We start from the raw sequence: 23,667 nt of genomic DNA, 5'->3' as shown, positions 1-23,667 counted from the left end.
TTTTTGGGTGCATAAATTCTTTTACAAAATGTAATTTAATGAACCTTTATGCAAATTTATTTCCATTTTGAAAATATAATTTGATATCAATCAATTTATAAAGTTGAGACTATTATAAACTTCTTATATATATATGTATATATATATATATATATTGTTACTCTATTTTTGAATTATATATTACATATAAACTTTCGATGTATATATGACATAACTGCACGTGATATTATACTACTACAGTTCGAGTTTCATCACGTTTTATTGGTACATAAATTGATAGAAAAATAAGTAAATGATTATATAATTCTTCATCATATATATATATATATATATATATATATATATATATATATATACTTGTTATATAAAAGTATTATTTTTCAAATATTGCCACTTGTTCTTTTGATTGACGATTGAAGCAGCCTTCTCGACAAAAATCTGCTGCAAGGTGTACAAATAGTATGATCAGAGATCAATTGAATAAATACTTTGTATACAATTTGATTAATAATAGTATCAGTTTTGCAAATAATTTTCGTCCTCTTGTATGCGCCTAAACCAATTTTACCGCTCGAGGATTTAAGGACGGGATTTACTTCTTTTTTTGTTTTTTTTTTGAGGAGGCTCTTCTTTCTAAGGAATTAAATTAGTATATTTCGTCACAAATTTCGGAGAACAATGTCGCGTACGAACGCTACATGTTACACATGCATATATATACCAGTCTGTATACAAGCGTATACATATAAATATATAAATGCGCGTTATTTGCATATTATATAATACATCGTTGGCCATTTTCTCTTTCTCTCACGGTTCAACTGCTAGGCCAGCAAATGCTATTTGGTTTATAGAAAACAATTATAATATAAGTGTGCGACATACATTTCGGATAAAATGTACAACAATCGATCATATAGCGATAGATATCGATATACATGTATGTAACAAGTAAATAACGCGAAGAAAAAGATCCAGGTCGCAACGCCTTAATGTGAGCTGATAAAGTAGCGATAGACGAGGGTCGCGAGCACCCCAAGGGCGATCGGGATCAACCAGGACCGCCAAGAACTGCAATTGCCAATCATCACATCACGATGCAGCATCGACTATTTTTACACATGATATTACTTAAAAAAAACAAACTTTCAGTTTTTGTCAATTTAGATAGTATGAACACTTTGTATTAACTAAAGTTTTGCAGATGTGAAAATTATGAAACACAAGTGAGCTATTCTACAGATAAAAAAAAAAGAAAAAGATAATTAAAAATATATAAAAAAATATAAAAAACAATAAAAGTAAAATATAGATAAAAAAATTTTTTGGAAAACAAGAAAAAAATAAAAGCGTAAAAAAACTGGAGTTTTACAATTATACAAAATAAAAGATATGCTTCCGCATGTTGTTAGATAATGCAAATAAAGCATTAACATTTATAAAATGACTTGTAAAATATTATTATTTATAAGTATTCATAAATTTTCACGTGATATTAAAATATGATAAACAAGTATGAAGTTTATATAACTATATAAGTTTATATAATATGATGCAATTAAATTTGAAATTTTTGGTAGTTTTTTAACATAAAAAAGGATGCAAAGTTATCAATTGTAATAATTATTACACTCTTGTAAAATATGCAAATATAAAAGTTTCCTAGTTTAGTAGATAAAATTCAATAAAATATTTATGATATTTTTTGTTTTACAGAGTTTATATGTTCATACTATCTGTATAAATAAAATTAAAAAAAAAATAAATAGAGGGACAGAAAAAAAGAGGATAGAGAGAGGAGAATAGAGAGACAGAATAAAGAAAGAGAGGATAGAAAAAGAGAAGATAAAGAAAGAGAGGATAGAAACAGAGAAAATAAAGAAAGAGAGAATTCACTGAATTTAAAAAGCTCCTTTGGGAAGAGGGAAACGACAAAAATGATTAATTATAAAAAGTATGCCTATCTAGAAAATCTGAAATGTTAGAATTGTTAGTGTTTAACAATAAGTCTTAGTAAAATTTGCATGATATGCAAATGAAAAAGAGATCATACCTAGAATTGTCTTCGTCAGCACCTCCACTGGACCAATCTCTCTCTTTTTTTTCATTATCTTTTGTCCTTTCTTCCTAAATTCAGATATATATTTTTTTAATAATAAGAATGAAAATAAAATAAAATTAATTTAAACATAATATAAAATTTCTTACTTCTATCAATTCTCCAATTTTAAACGACTCCATCATTAGTCTTGCATCAGTGGAGTGCCCGATATCTTCAAACGGCTCAGTGGCATCGTTCCCACCTTGTTCCAAGAGTACCTCCTCGCCTCCAGGATGCTATACAGAATAAAAATAATATAAATAAATCAAATAACAAACATATCTAAATATATCAAACAACTTACAAGAAAAATAAAGAGTGAATATATATTAAACATATTTTTATCAGACTAAACATTAGATTTCTAGCAAATTAACTTGAATGAAGATACAAAAATCGACATTTAAGTGTATTCAAAATAACAAAGACACTGTGAAAGTAATCAGTTGATACAACATGGTCTAGTTTATTGTTTGGAGAGAAGTGAAAAAATTGAACCTCGTTGAGGAAGGAAGTAACATTGTAAACATTATTATGAATGATGATCCACGTATCCTTGGGATCGGCATGTTTGGCTACTTCTGCCCGCGTAAATAGCTTGCTTCCCGATGAGGCGGTATCGTCCTTAACATCCTTCACGTCCTTAGTTGCCATTTCGTGAATCGCTGGATGTTCCTTCCAAAGTCGTCCTCCCCAGAAAGATTTACGACTCTTCTCCGAATGACGATTTGCGACGACTGACTCAGCACCTTTCCACGATTCCGTGCTCTTTTCTATACGACTTTCAAATAGACATGCACGTCCGTTGTAATAAGATAAGCAACAATGCGTCGATTGTGTTCCGCGAACTTTGATAGACTTTGGTCACCTTTGGGTCAGCGTTTCTAATCGGCACCGATAATTTCGTATTACCATCGGTTTATTATATTTGCTCTGATCGGCACGATTTCAGGAAGAATGAATAGAAACTTCTCCAAGCTTCTTGCACGATTTCAAGCGCGGATAGCTTCTCAAGGACACCGCGCGAGGTTGACAGCGACACGATCGTACAGTTCTGTCCACATGAAAGTTGCTACAGATTCATGCAGATAGGACGCGTCAGGCAGCAACCAATAGCGAGGCTAGATTGCTACGCCATTGTTCATGGGTCGCCCAAAAAGAGTCTCGCTATTGGCTGCCGCCTAGGGAATTTCTAGGGCTTCAAAAGTTTACCCCAACAGCAGCCAATCAACTCGCGAGGCTTGTTTGTGATACGGTCTTTAGAAATTAGATGCTTTGGGCTTAAAAAAAAGGGATCATACTTATTAGATTTCTCTTCCTTAGAAGCTTCATTGAACTGACTGGAGCAATCGCTCTCTATTTCTTCAACATTTTGATACCTCTTTTCTTCCTAAATTCAGATCAGATATATATTTTTTAACAATAAGAATGAAAGAGAAAAATATTCATTTTTTAAAATAATATAACATTTTCTTACTTCTATCAATTCTCCAATTTTAAACGAATTCATAAGTTTTCTTGCATCAATAGAGTGCTCGATATCTTCAAATAGCTCACTGGCATCGTTCCCACCTTGTTCCACGAGTATCTCCTCGCCCCCAGGATGCTATACAGAATATAAATAATATAAATATATCAAACAATTTACAAGAAAAGTGAAGAGCAATATATCAAACATATTTTTATCAGACTAAACATTAGATTTCCAGCAAATTATTAATAACTTGAACGAATAAGATACGAAAATCGACATTTAAGTATGCATTCAAAATAACAAAGAGACTCTGTGAAAGTAATCAGTTGATATATAACATGGTCTATACAGGATGTCCGGCGACTCGCGTTTAACACGTTAATGAGAGATTTCTGAGGCGATTTGGAGACGATTTTTCCTCAGTGAAAATGTCCAGGCACCAATAATTTTTGAGTTATAAATGATTGAAAATAAAAGTTTTTCTGTAAACTAAGCCTTGTAAAAATAAATCATTAACAAAACTATATTTTTTTAGTTAATTTCAAGTAAAGGGTACTGTAATAGAATTTTAATTTAAGGCTTAGTTATATCCCAGATAGCACCATGTCCAAAATGCACCCATAAGACATCTTTAAGATGTTTTCAAGATGTCTTTGGGATATCATATCATAAGATTTCTTAAAGATGTCTTAAAGATGTCTTAAAGATTTCTTAATGATGACTTATGCGTGCATTTTAGACATGGTGCTATCTGGGATAGATACACGATTTAAAAAATTATGAACATTAAAAAAATGATGACCTTTCTTATCATTTTCGCTGAGGAAAAATCGTCTCCAAATTGTCTCAGGAATCTCCCATTAACGTGTAAAACGCGAGTCACCCGGTATATATAGTTTATTGTTTGGAAAGAAGTGAAAAAATTGAACCTCATCGAGGAAGGACGTAACATCGTAAACATTATTATGAATGATGATCCACGTATCCTTGGGATCGTTATGCTTAGCTACTTGTGCCTTCGTAAACAGCTTGCTTCCCGAAGGGACGATATAGTCCTCAACATCCTTATTTACGTCCTTAGTTGCCATTCCGTCAATCTTTCCGCAATTCCGTACTCCTTTCTGTACGACTTTCAAGTAGACATGCACATTCGTTGTAATAAGATATAAGCAACAATGCGTTGATTATTGCGTGTTCCGCGAACTCGGATAGACTCAGGTGACCTTTCGGTCTGCGTTTTTGATCGACACTGATAATTTCGTACTATCATCGGTTTATTATATTTGTGCTCTTCGGCACGATTTCAGAAAGAATAAATTAAAAATTCTCCAGACTTTTTGCATCGATTTCAAACGCAGATCGCTTCTCAAGGACACCGTGCGATGTTGACAGCGACACGATCGTACCTAAAGTCCTGTCTACATGAAATGTCAAGTTTGATTTTTAATCGTCGCGCGATTGGCTGACGGCTAGGGAATTTCTAGGTCTTCAACAGTTTCCCCCAGCAACAGCCAATCAACTCGCGAGGCTTATTTACGATTATTGTGATACGGTCTTTAGAAATTAGATACTTTGGGCTTTAAAGAGAAAGAGAGAAAAGTATAGTAAACAAAGTAAAAGTTAGATGAAATAAAAAAAAATGAGTTATAATTCGTAACTAAATTATGATGAAATATGCGATTTTATGAATATTTTATTATTTGACACTCATATATATATATATATATAACGAAAAATCTAAAAAATATAATTTGCTGACAACACAAGGTGTTTATAATCAAATCGAACGAAACGAGGATCAACAATTAGAAACCGATCTTTGTTAGACTTGTTTGAAATTCCAAATATCGAGTTACATTCCGAATTTCGTCGTGATATATATTTACTCAATTAACGTTGTACTTATTTCGAGACCATAAATCCCAGACTTTTATGTGATACTACAGCCGCTAGTTATGGGATGCTGCAGAAGATTCATTGAACGAGTGAAGAAATAGTTTATAATTAAATATGAATTTTACAATTAAATATGGTTTCGTGGCTTTGCTCATCCTCTCACTTGTTGCTCTCACATTAGGGGAAATTCTTACGATCGGTCTGGTAGGCTCGGTCGCTTCATTGTTAGGCGGTGTAAGCTTTTATGGATACGAAAAGTACAAATGTAGGTACACGGAATGCTGTATAGATGATTATATCCCTTCCGATTTGGACAGTAAGTATAAACTTAGTGTGGAGAGTCAAGGAATTTTTTTTAATTTAATATATATAATTTATAATTTATTTAATTTATATTTATTAATATTCTAATTTATACATATGTGAAAAATTTTTTGTTTCTGTTACTTGTTTGATTTTTAAGATGTAATATCTTTTGAAACTCCTTATACATTCAAAAATCCTGAAACAAACAAATTATAATTAGTAATTTAATTATTTGAATTTTTAGGACTGGAATATATGTTCACTGCTAAATTATATGGGCAACAAATTGCTCATGAAACAATCATAAATGCACTACGGGGACATTTGGAAAGTCAAAATTCACCCAAAGCACTGGTCATGAGTTTTCATGGCACACCAGGAACTGGCAAGAATTATGTAGCGCAAATGATTGCCAAAGCGCTTTATAAAGAAGGCATTCAGAGTAAATATTACCATTTCTTCAATGGCCGCAATGATTTTCCTTTAAAACAAAAAGTAGACGAATACAAGGTATATTCAAATAAAACATTCATTATAATAAAGTCAAAAATAAGTTAGTGAACATAAGCTCTCTCTGTTTCTATAGGAAGATCTGTACAAAATTGTTTCTGATGGCTTAAAAACATGTGAGAGATCGTTATTTGTCTTTGATGAAGTAGACAAAATGCCAGAAGGTCTACTGAACGTATTGGTTCCTTTTCTCGACTACAACGTCTATCACAAATCTTCCAAGAACAGCCAGTCTGTGTATCAGAATAAGGCTATTTTCATATTCCTCTCGAATACTGGGAGCGCTCAAATAGTGCAGCATCTCACAGGTCTGTGGGAAAAGGGTAACAGACGGGAGGACACTCGGTTGCAGGATTTTGAGAAATTGATAGCTGATGGTGCGTTTGGTGAAAAAGGTGGTTTCCATCATAGTGACACTATACAGACCAGTGTAATCGATCACTACGTACCTTTCCTACCCCTAGAAGAAGTGCACATTAGAAAGTGTCTGGTAAAGGCTTTCCTCGAGCGAGGTGTCACTGCAAAAAATGAAATGATAGAGGAGGCACTGTCACACTTAACTTTTGGTCCCGAACCGTATAATCTGTACTCGATGGCTGGTTGTAAAAGAATAGAGCAAAAAGTTGCTTCTATTGTTTATCGTAAACAATCAGAATTTAGAATAAGTGAAAAAATAAATGAAGATGATTTGAAAGAATAATAAAAGAAATTTATAATTAATTAAAAAATATTGATTAAATAAACGAATATTGATTAAAAAAACCATTATGTAAGCATTTATATAACATCTCGATAAGATCCTTTATTGATAGAATTTCTTATTGGCACACTCAGAAAAATATATCTAACAATTAAAAAAATAGTAAAATTAATTTCTCGTACTTAAATTTATATACACATATATACATATATATATATATATATATATATATATATGTATGTATATATCTCGAGAAATAAATATATATATATATATATATATATATATATATATATATATATTTATGTATCTATACAGAAGTTGTTCGATAATCAGTAATATAACTGCAGGAGAATAACTTCTCAGTTTTATAGAATTAAGTTTTGATAATTAATTCAATTACTTGGAGCAACAATGTTTTATTGTGCAAATTGTGAACTATTAAATTAGATTTGATATATACTTTTCCACAGCTTTCAATTTTAAATTTATCGTTTCCTGTGGACAGTTTTGATTGGCACCATAATTGAGCTTACAATAAGTTAAAATATAAGATTTTTAGGCAGTTTTTTTTATGAGCTAACTTAACGTGGTTCCAAATAATAATTCGAAGAAACAATTTTATCGATATTATTATGTATTATCATTAAATAAAATATTTTGTAATATTTTTCTTTTTTCAAACATAAAATTATGAAAGTTAACAAATGTCAAAAATCGTCAAAAGTTGTAAGATTAAACGCTCGCAAAATGAATGATAGCTATAATTAATACATATAAAATGAATATAATTTATAACAAAAATAAATCATGGATATAACAAATGGATTTTATAATAAGAAATTGCTGCTTTTGTTCTCCAATTATCGAACATCCTGTGTATAATTTATATGCATTTGTTCGCAACTTAAATGTAACTAGAAGTATCTGTTACTCATTGTACAGAAGATTATGGTATATGTACAGTTTGATATTTAACAATTGACTCTAAAATTTGATCATAAAGAAGAAAGTTGTCAGCAACATATAGGCCACTATATAAGCAATGTCTATAAAAAAATGGGAATTGATAGTAGACATCTTTTTATCAATAAACTTCAAATGCAGCAAAATTATGCAGCCAAAAATTCTTTATTTCTTTAATTTTTTTTAAGAAAACATTCGAGATTTCTTAAAAAGACAATTCAATTCCCATCTTTTTAGGGATATTCTATATGTAGTATATGCATAATATATATTTTACTAAAGGCATTTTTTTCGGACAAACAACTTTAATCTTTATGATGTATCGCCTGCTAGTGATAACTAGAAATGACGTCACAGTAAAAAATAATTGTCCTCTTTATAATTCTATACATGTGGCTAAGATATTCGTCTAAGCGTAGCGCCAAATATGCATTACAACAATATACGTATGTGATGCATTCGGATCTCATAAAATCTAAGAAAACAAGTAACATCGAAATTGTGTGCGTGCGATGCATAAGAATAATTGTAAATTTACTTAGGGTTTTCTCTTTTTTTTATATGCAAAATTGCTTCGCAATTAAACTCGTTCCTCTTATTTTTTCCTATTGAGGTATACGTTAATAGAATTACCATGATTGCACCATAAGTGATTACCACGGCATATCGTATTTATTGACCATCCAGAAGTTAATGCATATTAAATGCATCAGATCATTGCGTATAAAGTATTGGTTTCATACTAAATTTTTTCACAGAACTGTGAAACAAAAACAAGATATATACAATAGATAAAATTTTCGATTGTTTCTCAGAACAAGAAATTATCTATATTTCAGAATATAAATAATTTTTTACGAATAATAAAATTTTAAAACATTAAAAATATCTTCTCATTTTTATCCTCCATACATTAATTTTTTCATATTTAATTCTAAAATATCAGTCATATTATAAAAAGAAAAGAAAAAAAGATACAATTTTATAAAACTAAAAAAAGTTTAAGATTTAAGAAACTAAAAATTTTAAAAAGTAGCAAAATTGTACAAACAAAGATATAAATCAGCATGATACGAAATATTTCAATCGTTTTCACCATCAACTCTAATTCAAATATAAAAAAATTATAGATTATTTAAACACAATATATAAAAATCACTTAAAATTTTAAATTACAATTTTTTAAATTCTATATAGGCAATGATCTAAATAATTTTTAATAGTTCTACTCTTCTTCCACATAATCTTTTGGAAAGAATCCTACTTGATCGCCTATTTTACCCTTCCACCATCCTTTGGCATCGCCCTCCTTGCTTAGGACTACGATGCGACAACCGCGTCGCAGGCTCAATTGATTACGTTCGGTGCTGCGAAAGTCAAATCGTGCCTTAGCTAGGACTCGTCGATACGGCCACAAAAGACGCTGATCCAGTTTTTCAAAGTTTTCCGATAACGACGCCCGCTCATAATACTCGACCAACTCGACGACGCTTTTGAAAAATCGGGACTCGCTGAGATAATATAGATCCGCACCGTCCACATCACGTTTGAACACTCGAATATGTTTTACTGCTCCTTCCGCTCTAAAATTTATCAGATTAAAGTATGCTACAATAAAAAAATATTTTAAAACATTTAAGGAATATAATAAAAAAAGGAAATTTGAATTTTATGAGAACAAGATATTTAATTGTATATTTAATAATCTGATCTAATTGTAAGTATCAAAATTATTAATTTTTAATTACTATATTAATAAATATTAAAACTTTCATGAAACGATGGAATATATACAATATGTATGATTCAAATATTTTTTTTTAGTTAGAATACAGACATGGAAGTTGATAAGCTCTGGTATTTTTCTTGAGTAAAAATATTGTTATACATTTGAATACACTTACTTGATACTAAGCGCGTAATTAGTTTCATATTTAAGACGTGGTTGTCCAGCTGGACGGACACGCAACATGTACGTGCCGTCTTCGCGAGATTCCAATTTGTTAGACGCTGCATCTCTTCCCATCTCTCCAACAAACCACAGCTTCACGGCGAGCGCGCGTTCGCAGGGTAGCGGTGGAGGCGGTGTCAATAGCGGCGCCGTAGGCACACAACGACCCGAATGCGCGATGCATTGTTTGTGTACAGCTAGGCGACATATCTCGCACTTGTAACCCTGTAAAAATACATTGTACAAGTTTTTTTTTATTAATTCGAAATAACATCGCTGTAACTTTTGACAGTTTTATCTCGAGATTTCTTAATGTTTGCTCAAAGAGAATTAGAGTTTGTATGCGATTACAAGAAATACTAATTGTAATTTCAAATTGTTTAAAATCTCATTTAAATCTTGAACTTTAAGAAGTATGTACAAAATTACATTTAAAAAAAATATTTTCAATTCTGAAGAAAATTAGATAATTTAATTTTAATTAAATTCTCGATTCCTATTAATTTTATTTTCTGAATCAGTGTGAATTTTCATCCACTTTTTGTATGTCTACTTGAATTGTCAGTTTTACAAGTAATTAATGGCGCAATTAAGCAAACGGTTAAATGTGTTCTACTAATTGACTATTTACTTGGAATATGCGGCCCTTGAGAAACTTTCCGCATCGTTGACAGCTCCTAGGAGCATCGAACGTCGTCAATTTGAACTTGTGATTAGTATTGCGACAGGCCGCGGGATTGACATTATCCATCGCGTCTTGCAACGCCTTTATCCACATCAACTTCTGCTCCTCCGTTCTTGCGTATAATGTGTAGGCCGTGCTTCCCTGCTTTTGTACAAGTATCCATTGATAGGACCAACGCGAATCTCTACCCAAGGTTTTTCGTCCTATAGGATCCTCTAATCTATAATCGTCTAATCGTAAAGTTTCCCGATAACAATACTGGTCTCCTCTGCCCGCTTTGCAAATCAATACTACTTGCTCGAATACAAACGCGTAACGAGCCTTTATTCGGTGATCGTTGTGAGCCTTCACCTGTAGAAGAATTAATTCAAAACGATTAGAGATTATATCTAACTAATTTACATCTTTTTATGTTAATCTTTTAAAATAAATTAAAAAACTAAAGTACCGAAATTAAAACTTTTTTATGCACTGATTCTAAATATTCTCTAGCGTGAAAAAAATATTTAGCGAACCTTCAACTCGCCGTCACGAAGTAATCGGCCGAAATCTTTCAACTGTGCGTCTTCGGGTACATCCCAATCGATTATCGACGCTTGAATATCCTTGATGATATCCAGTGTGTCAGAATCGCGTTTTACTTCGTTTATATACTGAGCGACATCGACCATTACTTCCCTCGCCTTCGTCAGCGCACGGCAATCCTCAACCCATTCACGTGGAGTTTCTTCTACTAACTTGTCCAACAGCAAGTGGTACTTGAGCACCCTCTGCATCGGCACAGATAGTATATCACGTAGCTTGAATTTACCGTTATTAGCTTCTTGTTGACATCTCTGTAATAAATATCAATGTTAAAATAATTTGCAACATATACATATATCACTCTTACATTAATTATTAATTTTATGAGAATGTCGACTCGAATTTTGTAAAAAAATCCCAGAGAATTCGCTGATAAAAATAAAAATATAAAACAAAAATAATTCATTATAAACGTCTCAGGGAATACAATTTTATTTAAATTAAGTATTTATTAAAATTATTTATTAATTTGTTATTTATTTAAATATCATCTATTAAAAATTTGAACCATTTTTTAATGAAATTTATAATTTATAGAAGATTTTTCTTTTGCAACAAGACTTAAAAATACTTGCATAAAATATAAAAGTTTCTCTTGATTTTTTAACAATATTTTTTCCATGAATTGCATTGCGAAACTTACAATAACTTCTTGATTGACTACTTCGTTACGCGCGCAGATTTCCTGCAGAGTATTTTGCGCAAGGGTAAGATTCGCGCAGTAGTCGCCGTAAATAAGAAATTTCTCCCGCCAGTCCAGAAAAACTTGGGCAAGCGCGGCGCCATTTCGCGCCTTGCGCAGCTGACTGTGGAACCCCACGTGGATCTCCGCGAGTTCCTTGATGCCGAAGAAAATACGCGCAGAGTCCTCGGGTCGAAATAATGATGACAGCGGTCGAGCAAAATTCCTGAGTAAACTACTGAGAACATCCGTGTAATTTCGCTCGGTCTCTACAAGCTCCTGGATCACATAATCCCTTTTCTCCCCTCCGGAAATGGCACCGTCCTATTGTATCAAGATTATTTCGATATAGAAAACCAATTTTTGCATAAACTACAGTTTAAATTGTGCGAAGTGTAAAGCATAGCATGATACTAAAATTAATCGTACATAAATATGCGTGGACAATAAATAAAACACACTTCGCTAGTCTTCTTTTTATCTTTAACGCTAAGATTAACACTTAATACATTCATGCATTTTTTTGTACGTTTTAATACAAGATTTTCTTCCTCTAATTGTTTTTTCTTCAAATTTTTCGAAGAAAATGATTGAAGTTCTGGAATGTGTTCCAACAATTAGAATATGAAAAATTAATAAATGAATAATAACGGCAAGAAAATGATGACCTGAGCAACGGACGGAGGAGGCGGTAAATGTAGACTACAAAGATCCTGGTAGATTTCCTCGCTTTGCGCGTGACTGCAAAAAGCTCCGTATCCGTCCTCCTCGCCGACTGGGTCTTCGTTATCTCCTCCGCCGCCCGTTTCGTCACCCTCCCGTCTTCTAAACCTTCTTCGGCGACCCTCATCCTCGCGGCTTTAGCATAAAAACAAAAAGAACGCAGCCATGCACTATACATGCATACAGAAGGTGCTAAATTCCCGGAAATCAAATTATAAGTAGCACAATTATAAAATTTGTTCTTGATGATAAGATGTCAACTGCAATTAATATGTATACTGCCGCTGTGTCAATTTCAGCATAAAAAATAAAACAATGCCATCATTGTATCTCTCATGTTGTATGCAGAATATATGTTATTATTATCAATATATATATATATATATATACATATATATTTTTTAATAGTTTAAATTTTTTATTAATATAATTTCATAAAGCGTAAACAAATATCTTGAAATAAAGTATCTTTCATATAATGTATGTAAGAAAAATAGCATAATGAAAATATTGTTAACATCCTTAAAATTAAAAAAAATTTAGAAAAATTACAATTATTGCTTGCTATATAATTGCGATGAGTTGAAATTTTAATGTTATAAAAATATTAGAAATAAGTAATAACATTAAAATACAATTTACACTAAAATAAAATTAAAATTGAGATAAAAATTTTTGAATCAAAATGCAATTGTCCAATAAGTTTTAATCATAATATATAATTTCGATTTATGTTTTCATTCTTGGATATTTTAATATTAATAAATTAAGATGTACTTGTACTTGACATAATAATACAATGATGCATTTTTGTGATAAAATGATGTATTTTTTGCAAAATGTTTTTAAAATTGCAAAACTGTGAAACAACGTGTACCTTCTCTGTGGAAGGCCAATCGCGCTGAGAATTGCTCGAGAAGCAGAGCAATTCTTGATAAACCTGAGACTCATCTACGTCCACAGCCTTAGTTTTTATGGTAAACGCCACTAATCCGGGCGTGGCGCTAAATGAATTAATACAAATTACTAGAAAGTTCTATTATCTTCATTCTATATTATCTTTTTTAACACTAAATAAAATAATTGTTTCTTTAATCTTTTATAAATCATTATTTAAAAATGTCTGTGAATTATTTCATAAAAGAAAATAGAAGTCCCTTCTTTAAAAGAAACCTTGATTTTTAAAATTAATGCGTAATGTTCTTTGGAGTTATTCATCGATAAACTATGTGCACTTATGTCAGTTACTAAAACATTAATATTTCAATAATGCAAAGACTCTTACCCTACGCCAGCACTTTGTAAGTCCTTATAAATGTCTTCCTGTGATCTTCCATGACCAACAGAAAATCCACTGCAATTAACATTTATTTCCTGATTATTTTCCATCTTTTTCATAATTATCTTCTGCATGATATTAGTGATTATCTTCTGCATGATAAAATATGCAGAAAACAGTAAGTTACTTACAGTATACCCTTTCGCCTGAACCGTAAACAGTTGGATAAGGCGGAAAGCGTGCAGAGAACGCGATGGAAATTAGATAGATCGAACAGCATGGACGGTTCAAAGAGTTCCGAGTCGGTGAGGCCGAAAACGCTCGAGCATGCTGATAGGAACACTTTTATGTTACGCAAACAGAGGAACTGTGCCATCTGCGGCTTCTGATTCACGTCCTTCACGTCTATACAGCCTGAATCCACAATGTTCAGTAAATTGCAAAGCAAGACACCGTCTCGCAACGTGTAGGCCAGGTCAAATGCCGTCGCCTGTGCCCAATTGGCTTTGTGATCCGCTCGTAACGCGCCGCATCTCGTCAACCAGCTGGCACATTCGCGCCAACCCTTGCCGGCGTCTGTGCCTTCTGTCCTGTTCATTTTCTTCGCTTCTTTTTTCGTTCAATAATTAGACCGTAGAAGATTCTTGTTCATAATTTTGCAGATACTACATGCATTATGTATGAACTTCCTGAGACATACATCGTACTGCTACCTATAAAATCACATATATATTAGATAGAGATATATAAATACTACAAATATTGTAAAATATGCGTGTGTAAAAAAATCTCATTCATTCTATTAGAAAGAACTCAAAACTGATAGAATCAAGAAACTTGTATGTAAAAACATCAAATTCATATACTCTATTGTGAGATATAGTAATATGATACAAACCAATATTAGAAAAAAATATGGGTCAGTCTGCTTCTGTCATCACAAGCTGTATTCGGTATCAGACGCGATAAAGCTCCGGAGTAAGAATGTCTTATGAAATCGCTGCATGACTTGAGACCCGCAAGATTAAATCGTGCGCGCGATTCTTATCAGCCGCAGCGAGATTCGACTGGCCGATAATTCGAGCGTCTCTCGGTCCATTGTAGAATCGTATCGGGACATCTCGCTCCTGGGGCTGGTTATCAAAGTGACGTGCAGCGATATACAGCAGCCTGATCTGTCGCAGAGGCACTCGTGGATTCGCTCCGTCGAGACGATGCCATCGTTACATCACTCGTTACATCTCTTCGCTCGCGAGACAGAGGCAAGACCACCACATACAAATTGTACATACAAGAGGGAGCGCGTCTGCGAAAAATACAAAGAGGGAGAGAAGAAGAGATGGGACACAGAGCTTTACGTGGAACACGCAGAATTACTCGGTGCAGACTCGCTCATCCTCGTCGCGATATCTTTACGATGTTCGCAGCACCAGGTTTACTCCGCACAGCGTATTCGCGATCGCCATGAACCGATGATATGTTTTCTCCCATCCAGAGGAATGCTGAATATTCCTCAGGAGCGAACGTAGAGGCTCGGGCACCCGGTATACAGGACGTCTCGAAATCGTCAGGATGTTGGGCAAAAATCAATATATTACACGAGTGAATATAAGTGGAAAAATCTGTAAAAACAGAAAAATGAATATATAAATGTTTATTTTATATTATTTTATTCATTTAATAATTTCACGAATTTTTATTACCTTATTGTTTGTCGCAATTTTTCATTCTCTAAATGTTTATTTTGTATTATTCATTTGAAATGTAGAAAGTGTATAAAATTGTTGAGAGAACGTTAATACATGCACAATTCCTTTGTGAGAAAATTTTCTTGAACATATGTTTCTTTTTTCTGCGCTTCCTGGTTCCTCGATATCTCGCAGTGCAATCGATCTCTCGAACTTCTCGATTATCGATTTTGGTTTCCCGCTCATATTCAAAACAGTGAGTCGTGTTCATTTGTCCTCTTTACCTATTAAAATTATTTTCATAATAATTAGTGAAAGAAGAAGAGTGCAGTAAACAAAAAAAAAAAAGAAATAAACATAATAAATACACGACAAAAATCTCTTAAAATAAATAAATTAGAATATTAATAAATTAAAATAAAGAACTGTGAAATTGCGCCGGAAATAGGCTTATCTACAATAAAGATAAATGCGAATATAAAAATACATGCGCAATACATTTAACAATAAAAATAGGTAATTTTATATTAAACATATATTTTCTTTTCTTTCATTTCTTCAAAATCAATGATCTATTTTTTTTTAAAATAATTAATGATATTTTCAGTAATTATTATATATAGATATTTCAAAGTTATTTTCTACAATTATTTTCGGACGTACTATCGCTCTTTTGTTTTATTGTTTTACGATGAACAAAGATCTTACGCATTATATGGCATATATATATTATGCTGCATCCGAGTGCATCGCGTGCGTGTAAAAATCCATGACGTCATCAGATATCCCTACGGTCAGCAGTCCTTTCTCGTGTCTTTGTTCTTGTGACCTCGTAGTATTGGGAGGATGCTTCTGTGACCTCGTAGTAGCATTCGCGTCATCAGGAAATGTGCGTGTCCTGCAACAATGTCGGTATCATCAGTCGAAGAAGTAGATCACAGGAAAAGTTATGCTAGCAGGTAAATTGTGCGACACACATTACATCTTTCTATCGTAATAAAACTTCATTTACGACGCTGCTACGCTCTCGAAGCTAGCTACATATATGTGAATTTACATAGGCGTAGGACGCATGCGAGATATATATATATATATATATACGTATCATCGCTCTGACATTATCTGCACGCGTGCGGAAGTGACGCTATCGCGCTTCCTCCTCGTTAAATATTTTACGCGTTTTATGATATGTTCCCTTTTAAAATATTTTAATCGATTTTTGCAGTATAGTCGAAAAGCGGAAGAGACATATGGCTACGTGGGCGTGTTTGTCTGATAAAAATTTTACTTTAAATTATTTCATATTAAAAATTTTGCACGAAAAAAATATAATCTTGATTGTAATTTTAATGCGAAAAGTTAAACAATAAAAAAATAAGTGTTATTTACTATATAATCAAAGTTTTCTTCAGAAATATTTACAACATAGTAATAGTTTGGAAATATAATATTTATAATTGGAATTATTGTTCTTTATAAATTGGAAATTTAAAACAGATAGTTCGCAGATTATTCATATAAAATAATTGTATTATATTTCGATATATTCTTTAATTATTTAGTAATTAATAGATTTCTACAATTCTCTCTTCTTAGGAATGTTCTTTTATCAAAATTTCATTGAATGCTATTAATCAAATTTATTATTTCGCAATTTAATCATGTTAAATTATTTGAATTTTTGATAAGAAACAGTTTATTACTAAGTACCATGTAAATTTTTCACGTGTAATGTGAAGCAGATTCTTTCTCTCTCTGGTAGAATGATGCTAATTAATGATTATAAAAGATATATTATTTTTGCGACAAACATCAACGTTATTGTAACTGCAAATTTACATATAAATTCACATGTGTTTCAGAAAGCATTTTCAGACAGAAATGTGTGCGACATCCGCTTCAATGAACCGAAAATAATTCAAATCGATCTGTTTACGAAAAGCGTAATTATATGCGTTTATCAGCATCTTTACCTTATTACGTAATCAGCGCAAGAATAGTGGTATAAGTATTCGCTCTTGTATTAGCTGTAGTGCAAGTCTGCGTGTTTTTTTTTTAAATTAATGCCATCATATAAACGACTATTAATTAAACCACTAGATCAATACGGTGTGCGACGAATTTTTGCCGATTTCGAGCACTGAAAACACTTTGTTCAAAATGTTTTTGTTACTGTGCATAAACATTTTCTTTTTAACGTGCAACGCCGTAAATATAAGCCCTTCGTGCAGGGATGAAAACAACCAGGTCGTCGATTGGTGAGTGCCTTTGAAATATCTATATGATTTTATATTTTTCACAGATTTTAGTAATTATTAAAAGATAAAATCTATCGATCTTGTTAAAAATTATAAAATTCCAAAATATTTTAGAGCTATAAATAAGCCTTTTTTATTATAAATAATATCAAAATTTCATACATATGTAACATAAATATATAACAAATATTTATATACATTGATTACTTATTTCTCTCTCTTTTTCTCATAGCTTAATAATTCAGTCAAATTTTTGTCGCATATATTTATTTGTATTTATTTAAAGATCGAGAAAACAATAAAATATTTTTTTTTATTATTAATAATATAAATATGTTATTACTTTAATAACTAATGAGTTTCATAATAAATTTTAAATAAAAAGTAATCGTTTTAATAATTTAATGTCAATCTTATAATTATTCTATGTTGATAATTGATAATTATTAACTGTTCACAATCCCGTGAATAAAATTATTACAATTTTAGGTATGTACTTTACAAGCTACCGAAGGTGCCACAAAGCAGCGAGCCTATAATTAGGGAAGGATTAGCGTATTTATATATAACTAATAAAACTGTTGACAAAGGGTGGCAATTATCTACGAAAAAAATTAGTGACAAGAATTCTATACCGGGAAATACTTTGGCACTTTTGTACAATGATGTAAGAGAAAATAAATTAAATCATACACATAATATTTATTATATTTAACCAATTTTTTATTCAGATTGATTTATTATGTTATTTGCACTATAAAGTTACGGAGCAATTTTTTTAAAATAATCGTTGTCATAAATTAACTATTATTTAATTTAATAAATTTATGTTTATCAGTGTTTATACATTTTAAAGAATTTTTCATTTCAAAAGTTATATTGCCAAATTTTCTTTTAAAAGAAAAAAGATTTTTTATTTACATTGTTTTGTCATAATCAGTATATCATTAATTATTCGTTTACACGATTATAAACTTTCAGACAGTAGCTTCGAAGAATTTTTGGTTCATGTATAACGACGATCCGCCTAATAGACCTAGCAGTGGAAAATATGGCCATGCAAAGGGCGTCGTAGTAGCAAATATGCAACTAGGTTTCTGGTTAATACACAGTGTCCCGAATTATCCACCTATACCCAACAGCGGCAATGACACAAGACGGGTAGATAATTATTTCAAATATATCAGAGTGACTATTTTTAATGTTTAGTATTTCATTTTTTAAATTTTATATTAAAATATATTATAATAAGGTATATTATTTAATTAAATATATTATATAATAAGTTTTATATTATTTATTAATAGGGAAGATCGATTAATTAAATGAACCAGACAATTGTTCATTTTATCATACATAAATGTTATTTTTTCAACATTAATTTGTATGCGTTTAGAAAACATGAATTTGTCGTGTTACAAGTATTTTCTAAAATCTGTAAAAATTATTATTTATTTTTTTATGATTTTGCAATAATTTAATGAATTTAAGTTTTATTATTAAAGTGGTTCCATTTTTTCACTTAATTCTATTCAAATATGTATGAACTGCATAAACGAAACCCTGCGATTTAGAACCCTTTAAATGAAAGGAAAATATTAAATAAATAATATTAAATTTTTTAATAATATATTATATATATATATTTATTTAATAATTAATATATTGAATATTTAATAATAAATAAAATTCGTAGGGACAAAATGTGGAGGATCAGACTCCGGGAAATCGGTCCGAGTACGATTATCCAACATCCGGGATGAATTTCGGACAGAGCTTCTTGTGTATCTCTATGAACGGGGATCAACTCGACGTGATCGGTAAACAGATGATGTATAATCAGATAATAGTATACAGAAGAAACATTCCCGCCACGTTCGCCCAGAAATTTTCGGTGCTCACGGATGCGGCTAATCAAAAGCGCATCAGACAAGCACCTTTTTTCAACAAAGAGAATTTCAGATCACGCGGTGGCGTCAATTTTACATCATTCGCTAAGAGCGACAAGTGGCAGAAAGGTACACGTATTTGGGATTTATTTTTCTTTCAATGTACCGGAGTTTATTTTAATAAGTAATTTATTTTTTGACACATCTGTCAAATTTGAGAATTTTTTACCTTTCATTTCTAGCTGTTCACTTTGATTAGCTAATTGAGATCAGCAAATTAAGCCAAAAAATACTCTCGTGTGTATATAAAATTAATATCATAATTAACGTGCTTTTATTTATGTGTTAATTTGTAGAGATATACGATGACTATGTCGCACCAACATTGCGAGTTGATTTATTTGCGGAAACGTGGTTGAATGGACGAGGTAGATTACCATCGGAGTGTGAGCGCACAAAGTAATGCATTTTTTTCGATCGTTTGAGAAGCATGTTAATTAGATTTATATTTAATCAAATCGTTGAACTTTTGCAGAGTATACAATGTTAAATCTATTTCTTTGCCCGACTTTAACATTGATTTTACAAGCAGCCGCGATCACTCAAAATGGGCGGTGGCAGTAGACGGTAAATCTAAGCAAACCTGGACCTGCATCGGCGATATCAATCGAGCGGTAAATGCACTTTTATTGTATATAAAATCCTTATCAAAAATAAATTTGGCCAATTATGTCACTAAACTGTGTAAGTATGCACATGTATTAAAAATAGATCAGTCAAATTAATTTAAATAAGAAAATAAGTAAAATTAATTTAAGGAGCAATCTATATTAAAATATTTTGTTATTAGAATTAATTAAATTAATCGCTTTTTTTTTCAAGTAACCAAAAATTCCGCAATTTAATTTATGATTTTTTAAAGTTCTCTTTTACGTATATATATCTTTAGAAACTAATTTAATTTGTTAATAAAACATATGTTTTATTAAATTTGGTATTTTATTATGTTTCAGGACACTCAATACATACGAGGCGGTGGAACTGTCTGCTTTAATAACAAGAAAATATGGACCAATTATCGGCAAGCTGTGAATGATGTGGAACCATGTCCTAAACAGTAGCAGTTTTAGTTTAACGAGTTTGTTTATAATCTTATAAAAAGAATAAGTGTCGAAATATTTGATTACAGTGTTAATAATAATTTTTATCGATGCTTATAGTATATAATTGATGCATTGAAGAAATTAATGTAAAAAGAAAATTGTGTAAGAAATAATATATAGGGTAGTTAAACATATCGTATACAAGATATTTTTTTGAAAATAAGGAAATGAGAATGAATAATAATGCAAAAAATTTGCAAAAAATATGCATTTTGTATTGCATAAAAATGCATTTTGTATTGTTTTTTGAAATTTATCGACAAATTTTTATTAGGATATGTTATCGACGGTATGAAGAAGCTGTGTGAATACGAAATTACTATGCTATACACAAGAGGTCTCAGCATTACTGATTGTGGATAGAATAATTAAATTCAATATAAAATAAACAAATATAGGTGCCAAAAAATTAATACGATAAAATTAATAATTTGCAAATAATATTACCCGAAAAAATAGAAAATGAGACTCTTTCATTAGCTTTCATTAGCATCATGTATGTTTCTATACGTAATCTCTATAAATTAAATTAATAAGTATATGTGTGACACAAATTAAAAATAATTAAAGTTAATTAATTCTATATTCCGTATTTAATAATTAAATCACTTTTAAATTCTTCATTTTTTGATTCCATTACATATTTTCCTTTTTACACTAATCACTAAAAAAAAAGATACATTTGTGTGCTCTCTGTATTCACAGCTATGTCGTATACGTTTTTACTGTACATTAACTACGAGCTTGTAGAAAGAAGTCCTGTCAGCTTCTCACTATGTTAAAAAATGAAGACGAATAACGCAAGAGAATCATGGCAGTTCTTAAATTTTATGAAAGGCGGAAATGAGAGAGAGAGAGAGAAAGAGAAGCGGATGCTTCTCATTCTCATTTGTCTCTTTTTTCGCAACGATGCTTATTGTCTAGTCGAGAAAATTGCAGAGTAGCTCAACGTGCCGTTAATGAGGGAGAAAAAAGAGATGAGTCGCGGCGGAATGAGAAAGAGTGAAATACGAGTTGCTTTCTAATGAAAACCGTGAGAAATCGACCGAACTTCGGCCGCCGCTATTTATCGTCCGACCACTTTGGGATTTCACTCCTGCGATCAGCAGAAATTTTTCCGTCCAAAGTTATCGTGCGGATTTGATTCCGCAGCAAGATGGATTCTTACTCTTGCTAGCGTTTTACGACTTCCTTCGACTCTAGTCGAAAGTCCTACTCTTTTCTTTTGATCCTTGCGCAGTAAGATATGATAAACCAAGTTATAAGATGTATTAGATTGGTAGAAAATTTGTCGTTTTGACAGCAAATTTTATCTTTTAGTCTTTCACTGACTTCTCTATTTTTTTTTATAATACTAACAAAAAATTGAAACGTTTATTTCAATTTAAAGCTAATGTAGCGATTATCTCTGATAATAAAAAAAAGTTCATTCAAAAAATATAATTATTTTTTACGGTATTAATATAATAAATCCTTCTAAATTAAAATTTCAAAAATTATATCTCGTTTCAAGAAATTTCATCCCCTATTCCACTACTCGAAATTGAAAATACAAATAAGAATTAAGTAGAGAATCTTATTCATTTATTATTTACTATTAAAAACAATGTACTATAAGTTTCTTTATATACACAGAATTTTCTCTTAGAATTTACCCTAAGAAAATCATGGTAATATTGGAAGAATTTTATAAGAGCTTCTCTAATTAAATTTATCAGAATAAAAAATATTAATATATGTATATATACATACATAATAAAATTAATCAAACATATTTTGTAGCTCTTGTGGTAGATTTAATTAAGTTTCAGGGTAAATTGTAAAAAAAAAATTCTCTCCGCGTATTAATTAATTATTCATTATTTTTATGCACGTGCAATTTTCGTGCAAAATTCGTGCTTTTTTTTCTCCGATTCATGATTCGCAATAAGGGGTGATAAATCACGATTGTGGCTGGCAATTTTTCTTTTTCTTGGCTCGTCCAAACTGACGTAACGCCCGAATACTGCGGCTATGAATCAACCACGTTCCGAGAGTAATTGGTCTCGAACATTACATTGCCCGCTCAGAATCTTCTTAATCCTCTTATCCTGGCGACAGCCAGCTTGTTTTTCCGACCAAGAAAGCTTCCAGATGCTGTCGTCACTTCCTTTCGGTCGCGGTTCTTCTCTTAACAATTCATCGCTTTGTGCCGCTCGACTCGAGACGTTTGCCCTAATTTTATGCGAAAACCAATTCGGCCAAGCATTAAAGATTGAATTCCGTTGACGGGATCATTAATTTTCCGTCCGTGTAAATCCATCATCCATAGTATATCTTGTTATGACGAGACACACATGACCATGTTATAAAATCACTTAATAATAATAATAATAATAATAATTCTGCGTAAATTTTATATTTATATATAATAAATAAGCATATATAATAGGATGACAGTATATAACTTTTTTAATTTTTTCCGACTCTCACCTTATCATATAATAGTTTTCTTTGAAAAAAAAAAATTCCTATAAATTTAAGCTTGATCACATCATTTTTAAAGGTCGCTCAATATTTTTGAAAAAATAAAAATTCACCAAAATTTGATTTTTTTTTCTTGTCATCAATCATAAATATCCATGATTATCTTGAAGTTTCACTTAATCACAACAAACCTGTAAAAAACTCAAAAAACAAAATCCGTGTAACACGTAAAATTAATTTTTTTCATAAAATTCTGCAGGTTTGTTATGATTAAGTCAAACTTCAAGATAATCATGGGTATTTATGATTAATGACAAGAAAAACAATTTTGGTGAATTTTTATTT

At 31.3% G+C, this 23,667-nt stretch overlaps 4 protein-coding genes across 8 annotated transcripts; 2 read left to right on the top strand and 2 right to left on the bottom strand.

Moving 5' to 3' along the window:
• Nucleotides 1–240: 240 nt before the first annotated feature.
• On the bottom strand, nucleotides 241–4,884 carry Cyt-b5 (Cytochrome b5). 3 transcript variants are annotated; one of them, XM_029319958.2, is made up of 7 exons: nucleotides 4,505–4,878; nucleotides 3,579–3,707; nucleotides 3,403–3,491; nucleotides 2,600–2,882; nucleotides 2,209–2,337; nucleotides 2,054–2,127; nucleotides 241–1,071 (listed from the first exon to the last, which is right to left on the bottom strand). In XM_029319958.2, the coding sequence occupies exons 1-7, from the start codon at nucleotides 4,661–4,663 to the stop codon at nucleotides 990–992; spliced, it is 945 nt and encodes a 314-aa protein (XP_029175791.1). In that variant the 5' UTR covers nucleotides 4,664–4,878; the 3' UTR covers nucleotides 241–989. The 3 variants fall into 3 exon arrangements, with proteins under 3 accessions (XP_029175791.1, XP_085338496.1, XP_029175792.1); XM_029319959.2 differs by having other exon boundaries at nucleotides 1,047–1,109; nucleotides 4,505–4,884; XM_085482370.1 differs by lacking the exons at nucleotides 3,403–3,491; nucleotides 3,579–3,707; nucleotides 4,505–4,878 and adding an exon at nucleotides 2,970–3,115.
• Nucleotides 4,885–5,168: 284 nt separating this feature from the next.
• On the top strand, nucleotides 5,169–7,052 carry LOC114944080 (torsin family member). The gene is made up of 3 exons (XM_029319822.2): nucleotides 5,169–5,787; nucleotides 6,022–6,287; nucleotides 6,364–7,052. Exons 1-3 carry the CDS (start codon nucleotides 5,586–5,588, stop codon nucleotides 6,985–6,987), a joined length of 1,092 nt encoding a protein of 363 aa, XP_029175655.1. The 5' UTR covers nucleotides 5,169–5,585; the 3' UTR covers nucleotides 6,988–7,052.
• A 702-nt stretch (nucleotides 7,053–7,754) lies between these two features.
• Vav (Vav guanine nucleotide exchange factor) lies at nucleotides 7,755–16,563 on the bottom strand. 3 transcript variants are annotated; one of them, XM_029319805.2, is made up of 11 exons: nucleotides 16,255–16,563; nucleotides 15,562–15,830; nucleotides 14,757–15,480; nucleotides 14,050–14,571; nucleotides 13,865–13,933; nucleotides 13,457–13,583; nucleotides 11,818–12,180; nucleotides 11,105–11,425; nucleotides 10,536–10,940; nucleotides 9,858–10,129; nucleotides 7,755–9,536 (listed from the first exon to the last, which is right to left on the bottom strand). In XM_029319805.2, the coding sequence occupies exons 4-11, from the start codon at nucleotides 14,454–14,456 to the stop codon at nucleotides 9,179–9,181; spliced, it is 2,322 nt and encodes a 773-aa protein (XP_029175638.1). In that variant the 5' UTR covers nucleotides 14,457–14,571; nucleotides 14,757–15,480; nucleotides 15,562–15,830; nucleotides 16,255–16,563; the 3' UTR covers nucleotides 7,755–9,178. The 3 variants fall into 3 exon arrangements, with proteins under 3 accessions (XP_029175638.1, XP_029175637.1, XP_029175639.1); XM_029319804.2 differs by lacking the exon at nucleotides 13,457–13,583 and adding an exon at nucleotides 12,525–12,714 and having other exon boundaries at nucleotides 16,255–16,562; XM_029319806.2 differs by lacking the exons at nucleotides 14,050–14,571; nucleotides 14,757–15,480; nucleotides 15,562–15,830; nucleotides 16,255–16,563 and adding an exon at nucleotides 12,525–12,714 and having other exon boundaries at nucleotides 13,865–13,930.
• On the top strand, nucleotides 16,339–20,988 carry DNaseII (deoxyribonuclease II). The gene is made up of 8 exons (XM_029319807.2): nucleotides 16,339–16,505; nucleotides 17,409–17,804; nucleotides 18,294–18,471; nucleotides 18,786–18,965; nucleotides 19,501–19,822; nucleotides 20,050–20,152; nucleotides 20,229–20,367; nucleotides 20,707–20,988. The coding sequence occupies exons 2-8, from the start codon at nucleotides 17,707–17,709 to the stop codon at nucleotides 20,812–20,814; spliced, it is 1,128 nt and encodes a 375-aa protein (XP_029175640.2). The 5' UTR covers nucleotides 16,339–16,505; nucleotides 17,409–17,706; the 3' UTR covers nucleotides 20,815–20,988.
• Nucleotides 20,989–23,667: the final 2,679 nt, after the last annotated feature.

This window comes from Nylanderia fulva, unplaced genomic scaffold, assembly GCF_048542155.1.
Source record: "Nylanderia fulva isolate GAGA-0341 unplaced genomic scaffold, ASM4854215v1 Scaffold20, whole genome shotgun sequence".
NCBI lineage: Eukaryota > Metazoa > Arthropoda > Insecta > Hymenoptera > Formicidae > Nylanderia > Nylanderia fulva.
This window is presented reverse-complemented; position numbering and strand designations above follow the sequence as displayed.